This window comes from Syzygium oleosum, unplaced genomic scaffold (genome assembly GCF_021117445.2).
Source record: "Syzygium oleosum isolate NSW1041296 unplaced genomic scaffold, Sole_v2.1 Sole_v2.28, whole genome shotgun sequence".
Lineage (NCBI taxonomy): Eukaryota > Viridiplantae > Streptophyta > Magnoliopsida > Myrtales > Myrtaceae > Syzygium > Syzygium oleosum.
In genome coordinates, this window is record NW_026607512.1 from 643982 (window position 1) to 654361 (window position 10380).

General features: G+C 41.6%; 1 protein-coding gene and 1 long non-coding RNA gene across 3 annotated transcripts; both read left to right on the top strand.

The window, feature by feature from the left end:
• The first annotated feature begins 1277 nt into the window (after positions 1-1277).
• Positions 1278-2097, top strand: LOC115680719 (uncharacterized). Its single transcript, XR_008814642.1, has 2 exons — positions 1278-1457; positions 1556-2097. It is a non-coding gene; the product is annotated as an uncharacterized LOC115680719 (long non-coding RNA).
• Positions 2098-5405: 3308 nt separating this feature from the next.
• On the top strand, positions 5406-9784 carry LOC115680691 (uncharacterized). 2 transcript variants are annotated; one of them, XM_056303631.1, is made up of 5 exons: positions 5406-5714; positions 6457-7652; positions 8100-8282; positions 8425-8602; positions 8673-9784. In XM_056303631.1, exons 1-5 carry the CDS (start codon positions 5609-5611, stop codon positions 9548-9550), a joined length of 2541 nt encoding a protein of 846 aa, XP_056159606.1. In that variant the 5' UTR covers positions 5406-5608; the 3' UTR covers positions 9551-9784. The 2 variants fall into 2 exon arrangements, with proteins under 2 accessions (XP_056159606.1, XP_030460370.1); XM_030604510.2 differs by having other exon boundaries at positions 5407-5714; positions 8425-8599.
• The last annotated feature ends 596 nt before the right edge of the window (positions 9785-10380 follow it).

The window sequence follows — 10380 nt, forward strand, 5'->3', positions numbered from 1 at the left end:
TTTTCTTTACCGGAATGCTCGACTGAGGTTCCACAAAGATAACACAGATGTTTGCTTAATTTGCCATGCTTTTCAATGCTTCGAGAGGAGAACAAGTATCTAAAGGACAAAAAGTTAGAGACCACAATTTCATCCCAAAGAATATTAAAGTTTTTGTCAATTAGTCCTTGGATAGTAACATTATTTGATCATCGGGATTTGTATATGCAACCACTAAAATTAATATCACATGCCTGTCATTACTTTATCCCTGCTTTTAGCTAAATTAGTCTTACTCCATTTTTCCTGCATATGAAACAAAAGTAAAAGAAAAATTCCTAAATCAAAGCACGTACTCAAAGAAAAATTCCTAAATCAAAGCACGTACTCACATATTGGATATTGTAACATGCTTTTGACACGGACGTGATTGCCGATAAATTCACAAATCATTCATCTAAGTAATAATTATAAATGCAGGTTCAAAGCTAGAGTGGACACATCGTAATGCATTTGAGAGCCATGAGTTATGTTCTGGATGGAGCTGAAGAGTGAGCTTATCGAGCTCTACGATGTGAATATCAATTCGACCTCTAAGATTTCAGATCATTCTCGACAAGATGTCAGGATTTGCCGCACAATCACAAAAAAATAGAGAGTAAAAAACGAGAAAAAGAATCGAAACACAAGGTTTTTATTCTAGTTCACCCTTAAACTAGAGCTGTGTCTAGCAGAGGATTCCACTATAATTAACACATCACACTTCTCTGTTATATCTCTCAATTACAAGATAAAGAAACTACATATAGGCAATAATTGATTTAAAATAGGAAACCTCTTTCTAGGAAACCTACTCTAATTAGGAAACTTACTCCAATTAGAAACCATTCAATTAGGAAACATATTCAAAATAGGAAAACTTTTTCTAGGAAACCTATTCAAAATAGAAAGCGTAATTGAATTAGAAAACTTTCCCTTGTTGTCCTGTCGCTGGGAGTATGAACCACACCCCCAACACATCCAACTCTTCATGAAATTTCAAGAGTTCCTTCTCTTATCGAGCATTTTGTCGATGCTAATTTCGCCACAGCTTCTTGTACCTGACACGGCATGCACAACGCGATCAAAACGATCTGCGTAATATATTCTCTCGCAGCGCAGATCTCTTAGCACATAATACTTTTTTTTCTTTTTGACAAAAAAGGGAATTGAACTGTCAATCAAAGCAAGATCATTTTGTCGTTTTAGGTATAAAAAAAAACAGAAGAAGAATCGAACTCTTACTTGCTACTGTTAATATAAGTATCAGGAATTGGCAAAGCAGCAGTCAAAAAATGCGAAGCCAAAACGTGGGAGGAGCTCTAAAAGCAAAGGCCGAAGCCAATTGGAACAAGCAAAGAACAAGGGCGTGATTCTCCTGCAGTTCCTATTCCCCAAAAGCAATCTCAGACAAAGACTCGAAGGTCCCAGAAAAGAACGTAAGACACTCAACCTCTCTCTCTCTCTCTCTCTCTGCATAAGTATGCGCATGATATTCGCCTCCATAGCTTACCCCGAACGTTCAAACTCCTCGTAGAAGGCACGCCCGCCTCCGTTCTGGAATTCCCGAAGCTGGCCGCGCGCTGAACAGAGGAAGGGGCTGTCGCAGCAGGAGCCGAGCCGAGCCGAGCCGTCGAGGATGATGATGGCGGTGGTCGTGGCGGGGCTGCTGGAGGAGTACGCGGCGGCGGTGAGGCGGCTGTCGGAGCGGCTGTTGCCGCCGCGGGTGAGCTTGGGCGGCGGCCTCCGGAACTTGCGCCTGGCTTATTCTGCCGCCTCTTCCTCGGACGACGATGCATCCTCCTCCTCCTCCTCCTCCTCCTCGGCTTCGCGCTCTTCTTCCACTTTCATCGTCTATTTCTGATTTCATTCATTCATCTCTCTGTTCTGCGCGGGTCGAGTTGTATTCATTGGTTCTGACATTTTTTAGGAGCAATTTTTTTTTCGCTTAATCATTTTTTTTTTGTGCGAATGGTATTTCGATTTTCGGGCAAATAATAATTATATTATCTTTTTTGTATCTGGTGGATGGATCGTTGAAGAAATTAAAGAATTTCCGTCGAAGGAACGCTTCTTTTTCGTGTTTTTTTGATTAATTTAAATAAATTTCGACCCAAAAAAAAAGATTAATTTTGAATAAAGAGGAGCTTACTGACTATCTAACTAAAATAATTCCTCCTTTGAAAATTTTTGAAAAAGATTTACGTGATTCCAAACTGACCTAATCATTCGTTCATTTTTCTAATCTAACGTTAAATATCTATTTGTTTCGACTTTAATGGATCTTGAATATTTTGTAATCACTCAATCAGTCTCAAGGCTATTGAAGGGATGCGAATTCAGTCTTAAACTCTTCGATTTTATCAAGTGAGTCATGAACCTTTGCGCGAAATTTCAATATAATTATTCAAGTCAAATTTATCCGAAAATCGCTGGCGTGGTGATCTAATCATCGCTAATTGTCCTACATGGCTTGTCACCCTGGCGGCGATTTTCAATGATCAGAATAATTGAGAATTTTAGGACGGAATTGACACTCGTATAATATATTAAAAAAATGATAGGATAATTTCCCATTTTATATCAAATAAAAGCCCAGTCTTCGATTAAAAACAATTTAAGATGTTAAAAGCAATTAAAAAATCACATTAAGAACAGCCGTCAATTCCGATCGAGTGATGTAGCTAAGCTATCTCTGGCACGGCAGATTCAACGACCAAAATGATGACCATGCGGATTGAAACCTCACATCGTGACAATCTATCATCATGCTCACTCATGCCGTCTGATTTTTCAAATCTGTCATCAATAGGTGCACCGGGAATGGACGGATTAGCTCGAATTAGGTTCCATCTCCTAATCATGTTCAACCCCCTTGTCAATGATGGGTACCCGTACCATTTGGGCGGCAAATTTTGACATAGGCCCCGATTAACGCGGCGCGACCGGCTTATCACTGGACAATGAAGAAAAAATTATCCGATAGTGGCTTGATCCGCTCTCGATGTGATAGTTAGTGAGAGCGTAGGTAATCACAGCCATCAAATTGAAAATGGGGAAAGTCGCTTGCGAACTTTCGTCCACTGACGATGTGTATGATGATTCGAAACAGCTTGATTTTATCTTTATGATATGAAAACACTACTATGAAAATGTTGCTTAAACATATGCACTCTACGTATGCAAGTCATGAATACAATGCAGACGTATGCAGATGATTGACTAAGCTATTAAAATGGCTACTCGTGAGGGTTGTCACTCAAAAGCATAGTTTGAAAATGCTACTTCTCAAGGTTCCTCCAACCCTTTATTGAGCTAAAGGCCTTTGAAAAGTTTTGGAGATGCAATTGCATCTCTCTAATGCACTTCAAAAATTTTGCCAAACGTCATTTATATTTGCCCAAAAAATTTTAAAATCCCAAGGACTTTACAAATGCTGCACCAAACGCACCCATAATCTATGCATGATATTCATTGTTTGACGTTTTTCAATATAAATCGTTGCGATTTACGCGAGAAGTATTTCTTATGATGGAAAAAATTTGTTGTATCGTCCATTTCATTTTAATAAGAGTTGTCTACAAGAATGACTCACTTGTATTGGAAACTAGAGACAAACTAGATACACGCTAATGGATCAATTTGTTTTATGAAAAATGAATAATTTATAAAATATTTTTTTTCCAAAAGTGATATCTTATATCCATTGAAATAATTAGCCGATAAAATATATTTTGATCATTGACAATAGTTTATATCTAAATATTTTCATGAAAATTTATTGAGCTTTTATTTATTTTTGTAAGTAATATAAACGATACTTCTAAAAAAATATATTATATAAATTATTTAATTTTCACGAAATAAAATGGCCGAAGATTTATAGCAAAGAGACAACAACATTAAAGTGAGCAATTTGGACCAAGAGAAAGAAGAACAAATTACGGAAATCTTTTAGGGCGCGCATGATAACATTTATGTTCCAGAAATCAATTTCTGGCCAGAAATAGATTTTTCTATTTCTATTTCATGGACGAATTTCTAAGCAAAAATGCATGTGTGATAACAACACAAAATTTCTGTTTCCGAAATAGAAATTTGTTTGATAACTACATAAAATTTCTCCGTTCCGGACGACCAGCGGAGGACGGCGGGTGGCGAAGGACGATGGCCAACGATGGGAGGTGGCCGGCCGGTGGCGATGGATGATGGCGGCTGGCAGCGGGAGGCGATCGGCCCTAGGCAGCGGCCGGCGCCGGGTTGTGGAGCACGGCGGCCGACTGCTGAGGCCGGTGGCGTTGGGCGATGGAGCACGACGGCTGGCAGTGGAGCATGGTTGCCCTCCACCGCCGGGTGGTGGAGCATGACAGCCGGCGGCGGAGGTATGGTGGGTGGCCGCCGGCCACCCGGGGGGCGGTCGGCGGCGGGAGGCGACCGACGGCGGAGGGTGGCCGGCGCTGGGCGGTGGAGCACGGCAGCCGGCGGCAGAGGACGGCGGTGACGGGAGGCGGCCGGTGGTGGCATGAGGCGGCCGGTGGTGGCATGAGGCGGCCGGCAGCAATAGCGAGTGGCAAGGGGATAACAGAATTAGTAGCGAGGGTAGCGATAAGAAAAGTTTTTATTTCTTATTTACTTCAGGAAATAGAAAAGTAAATTTTTTACTTTTGATTTACTTCCAAACTTATTTCCGGAGTAAAAATTTGTTCCAGAAATAGAAAAATGAAATTATGTTACTAAACGAATTTCTGTTCCAAATCTATTTCTGAAAATAAAAAAATAAAAAAATAAAAAATAGAAAAACAGAAATGTTACCGTACGTGCCCTTAGTGTGATGAGGTTTAACAGAGGACAACCTTGCCGGTCGACACGAATTCGCCTTCTCATTTTCTTCGACGGCTGCAGTCGGAAGAAAGCTCGGACTGTTGTTGTTGGCTCTGCTTCCGACGCTCCTGGTCCGGCTCCGTTCAAGGTGCGATCTCTGTACATCCCTCCTGCTCGCCGACCGATTGCGCATGCCTTCCCTTCGATGACCGGAGCTCGCGCGACGGCGATACGCTCTTCGTCGCAATCCGATGAACCCGTTTTTTTTTGCTTTCTCTCGTCGTCGGTGTTGGTTCCGATCTTAACCGAGCTGTCTTTTTCCGCTTTCGAATCGAATAGGAATCGAGCGAACACACGATCGTCCGGGCTCGATTTGAAAGTCTCCTAGGTTAGGTGTCTGAGTCACTCTGTCGGATTGCGACTCCGATCGAGAGTTTCCGTCAGACGCGTGCAATTTTCGGGCTTTTTTATGGGACGGGTTTTCGTTTGTGTACGATGATGATCCCTGTTGCTACCACAGCAGCTGAGGCTGTCTTTCTTTTCTTTTTTTAAAGTTTTGATTTTTTTTATGGCATGGTCATTTGAAAGTCGGTGACGCCAACATCGTATCCTGGAAAGGAAGTCCCGGGAGATACCGATCGATGTGCTCGTGATCGGCGGTCTGCTCGTGCTGGGACGAGGAGTGAATTAGTCCATCGACAGCGCCCTGTGAGGTCGAGGGTATCCCATTTGAGTATTGCAACTTTGATCTTGCTGTGGTAGTAACGAGATGGACGATCGAGCGCAAGGTGAGCGGGTGGAATCGGTGGACAGGTACTGGTCGGAATGGGCAAGAGAAGCTGACTTACCCACAGATGGAAGGGACACGGACGAAGGTAGTTGTTTTTCTCAGCGAAGTGTATCGAGGCTATGTCGATGTTGCGGTAATTTCTGTCTGTGGTAGCTCTTTGCATTCGCTGCCTGTGTGTTTGCCATGTGGAAATGGATGTTCAGTATTTTCAACACAAAAGCACCCGAAAATAGCAATAAATTGCCATCTGAGGAATACGAGAGTAGCCGAGTTGTTTCCAACGCACAATGTTTGTAGTTCATCATGTTACCCCCTTCTCCTTCAGTTTGTTCGCTTGTTGTAGATTTTGCTATTACTGTCCATGTAAGATTTCAACTGTCTGTGTTTTTTTTGAATTAGATTCATCGGAGAGAAAACTGCCATTTAATTCTTCCTTTGGCTTCATCTCCACGTATTCTTTCTAGAAGTAAAGGGTTAGGAGCCTACCTTTTGGACCAGATTATGTATGATTGTTCTCAGTGAAACTATGGATGCTGTCTATGTGGAATATCTCTGTGTTTTACCTCTTAAATTGTCATGTCCTTACCTTATGTCATTGTGCCTATGGCTTCTGAAATAGGTGTTATCCGACTTTGGAACAAAAACTGTACTGGAGTGTACTGATTACTTGCTTGTTTCCACTTGTTTACCTCTTGTCATTCTGCCTATAACATCTAAAGCAGTCATTGATGTCTGAGAACTCTTTTTGAAGGAGTGAATCCAGATTTTTTCCCTTTCCCTTTTTCTTGCGAGGAGATTGTCCATCTAAACAATTTTCATTTTTGCAGAAGCTTCCGATGACATCAACGGGCCATTAGTATCAGAAGAACATTATCTGGCATCGTCATTAGGGTTAGGTTCAGACAGTGGGGATGTTCGAATGCAAACCACTAACGTACCGCGGCATCATTCTAGCCTTACTGAGGGAAATTCTGTTTCTCATTCTTTCCCCATACTTGCAATCAGACCACCAGCTACTGGGACCAGCTCTGGTGGTTTTCCAGGGGTCGCTACTTGTGGCATTGCTGCAGCTAATAAGGAGTCTGGCAGAGGTACTCTCTGCAGTATAGAGGAGCCTCATGCAGTGCAGAATCGTGAAAAAAAGCTTCTGTTTGAGGCATCGCAGGTCAGCTACCACCTTAAAAGAGGTGATAATCTGTTGGAGAAATCATGGTCAGAAAGAGATGATAATAGGTCAAAGAAGAAGGATTTTGCTGATGATGTGTTCGATCCACAATGGAGAACAAAATTTGGACATACAGTTTCTGATGTAAACATTGACTCATGCAGTTTACTGGGCGAGAGAAATCGTGTTTCCAATTCACCACTTTCTTTTGAGCAGCATGCAATTGCTAATACATCAAACAAGAGGTTGGATGACGCTATGCGTGTTGATTCTTGCTATTCCAGACCAAGCTGTCTCCATCAGACTTATTCATCTGATATTATCCATGAGCGAAGTAAAAGAAATGTCCAGACTGATTTGTCAACAGATTATCATGGCTTTGAACCTCACTGGCCAATGCAATGCAGCTATGAAGTAGGAAAAGCTGCACCTGAGAAAGGTCAGCAATTAATGGATTATGTGTCAAAAACGAGGAACATTATGAATAACTCCTCATTCGATAGCTTATCCAGAGAGTCCTTCACCAGTACGAGGCATGGCTTTAGTTCCCCAACTTCATCTCATTCTCTCGGTAGGGCTTCTACTGTGCTTAGCAGATTGTGCGGGACAGAATCAGTGCTGACAGAACAGGCCCATTTGGTGGTCAAATCAATGCACTGTTTGTCAGAATTGTTTCTCTTTCAGAGCTCCAATGGTCCATGGGTCTTAAAGGATGAAGACTATGATATCCTTAAAAGTGTGATAGATAACCTCAGTGCATCTCTGAAACACTTCCGGCGAGGTACTGAAAGGCAACAATTACCATCTTCACCACCTCGTCCAGCCCAACTTTTTGGAAAGTCGACTGCTCAAGTAAAGGTACTTACATTGACGACTTCTGGAATTTTTTATTGGAGCAGTTCTCCTATCAATATTGAAGTAATGTGTTTGGAAGCTAATCACTGCCTCCATAATAGCAATCTTCTGTGTAAATACCTTCTTACTGAAAACGGGTTGAGTTGTTAAAAGGCTTCTTTCGGAAATAGCATTCCATAAATTTTTGGTATAGATCTTAATGCTTCCTTTTGTTAAACTACGCTAAGCGGTATAATGTTAAAGGAGTTCTCCTATTAATATTGAAATTATGTGCTTGGAAATCAGTGCCCTCCATAATAGGCATCTTCTGTGTAAATTCCTTCTTGCGGGATAAGGATTGAGTTGTTGAAAGGCTTCTTTCAACAATAGTAATTTCATAGATTTTTGTCAAGATCTTAATGCTTCTGTTTTTAGAAGAACGCTAAGCTGTATAATATGTTAATGAAGCAGAGTGTGAGATCAGAAGAGCCACAGATAAGGAGTGTACAGGCTAATGATCAAGGTCAATCCATTCTTCCGCACTTGTCCGGGGAGAGAAAACGTTATCTTGCGCAAGGTGATCCAAATAAAGTTGATTCAGTGCTTGTTGCTAGTGATGATCTTGACAATGTCGGCAATGATAAAATGACTCAGGTACTTGTTTGTGGGTATATTTCTTATATTTAAAAGTGCAGTGATAAGTTTTAATACCTGTATCTTTTATGGCTAATGATCCTAATTTCATATTTTCCCTTCAAATAATAGCCAAACTCCTTTGTCTGCTTGATGGTTTTAGGCCATCAAGAAAATTCTTATAGATAATCTTGATGACGAGGTGGAACCGAATCTGCAAGTTCAATTGTTTAAGAATTTATGGCTTGAGGCAGAGGCTGCATTATGTTCCATGAAGTTCAAGTCTTGCTTTAAGCGCGTGAAGACAGAGATGGAGAGGCTCAAGTCCTTTCAAAGAGGTGGTTGTAGACTGACCTAGTAGCGGTTGTTACTTTTTTCCAACGTCATATTCACAAATTTATTTCGTTGCAGATTCATCTGACAACTTGTGGGATATGGAGAAGTTATCGAGTTCGAATCACTCCTCCTATTCCCAGGCAGAAGACAAATCAGCCCCCCAGGCCAGATGTCATGTAAACCAAATCACCACTACCCAGTGTTTCCCTGCCTTTAGTGCAGGTACCGAAATAAATGATGTTGTGGCCGGATTTAACATCTTAAAAGAGCGGGACTTTAACTCAAATGTCTTCTCGGCTGGAGACAAGGTGGAATGTGTTAGTCCTGAGAATTCTAAATTGGGTCATGACTCAAATGATGTTTTGGCCAGATTTAATATCCTCAAAGGTCGAGACTTTAACTCAAATGCCTTGTCTGCTGGAGATGATGTGGAATGTGTTAGTCCTGAGGACTCTAAATCTCGAAATCTCATGGAAGCTGATGAATCAACAAGCAGAGCATGTCCTGTGGGTGGTTTTGTTGAAGGCAACTCTGATAATTTTCCTGTGAATATCCCTACTAAGCGGATGGAGAACGCAAATGCTTCTGTAATGGAGAGATTATCTATCCTGAGACAAAGGGATGATAGTTTGGTCTCTGTGAATATTCAACCGAGGCCAGAGGAGGCTGCTTGTCTTGGGTCTTTTTTGAAGAAAGATTATTTTTCAGGCTGGGCAGAGAAAACTGATGTGCTGAGTTTCAGTAATTCTGCTGCCTTTCTACATCAGACTGCAAATCCTCCTGATCAATTGTCGACCTTGAAGGACGTACGTGCAATTCCTGAGGACGATGAAGCACCTCAATCTCAGTGCATTGGTGGTTCCGCGAATTTGAATTTTGCGAGGCGCTCTGATAGTTCTTCATCATCTGACTGGGAGCTCTGTGGTGAAAGAGATTTGTCAGCGGAAGTGTGACGTCTCCAAATTCGGCAATGGTCCCTAGAGGTGAAGGCACGGACTCTCCTTTAACCATATGACCTCACGAAGGCTCGTCATCCATCCGAACCAGGAACCTCTGATAATTTGCGGTTTTGCTTGAATAAGTTTAGCGCGTGTAAATCTCTGCTTGAACCTGTGCTTAGTACTACCCCCTCCCCTATGGTTTTAACACTGTCATTTCTCCGAATTTTACATTACCACTCGTAACAACTGCCGAAAAAACGGGATTTTCATTGGGTTCGCTATTAATGTAAAGGTTTTTTTTTTGTATCTCCTCTCTTCTATGTAAATACGTGTGTAGTGCTCACGAGAATCGAACCTTGGACCTAAGACTCTCTGGCCCCACCCCTCAATCCCTTTATCAATATCATTTATATCATATTGGCATGATCAATGTAAAGTTACACATTCATTATCTGATGGTTGACATGTGGAAGAATTTGGTTAGAAAACTAATTGCAAAGACACATATTTCTCGTCCAACGGTAAATATGTAAACAAATTTATATACTTGTAATGTATCGAAAAACGGACTTACATTTTCGCGAAGTATAACATCAACACAAACCCACTTAACCCCGTTTTGTCTTAGTAATTAGTAGGGGTGTGCAAAGGAACCGGGAACTACCCGGAATCGAACCAGACTGGTCTGGAATCGGTGGTTTCTAAGGGAACCGGTCCTGTTCCCAGTTCCATTTTATTGGAACCGATGGTACTGATTCAGTTCCCGGTTCTAGGTGTGGAACCGCCCATCCTCCCACCCGGACCGGACCGATAATATATATCTTAATTTTTAATTTTTAAAA

Coding starts and splice junctions, on each gene's coding strand:
- LOC115680691 (XM_056303631.1), top strand. CDS start 5,609: ATGGACGATCGAGCGCAAGGTGAGCGGGTGGAATCGGTGGACAGGTAC. Junction 7,653..8,099: donor AGTCGACTGCTCAAGTAAAG/GTACTTACATTG, acceptor TTAATGAAGCAG/AGTGTGAGATCAGAAGAGCC. Junction 8,283..8,424: donor GCAATGATAAAATGACTCAG/GTACTTGTTTGT, acceptor TGATGGTTTTAG/GCCATCAAGAAAATTCTTAT.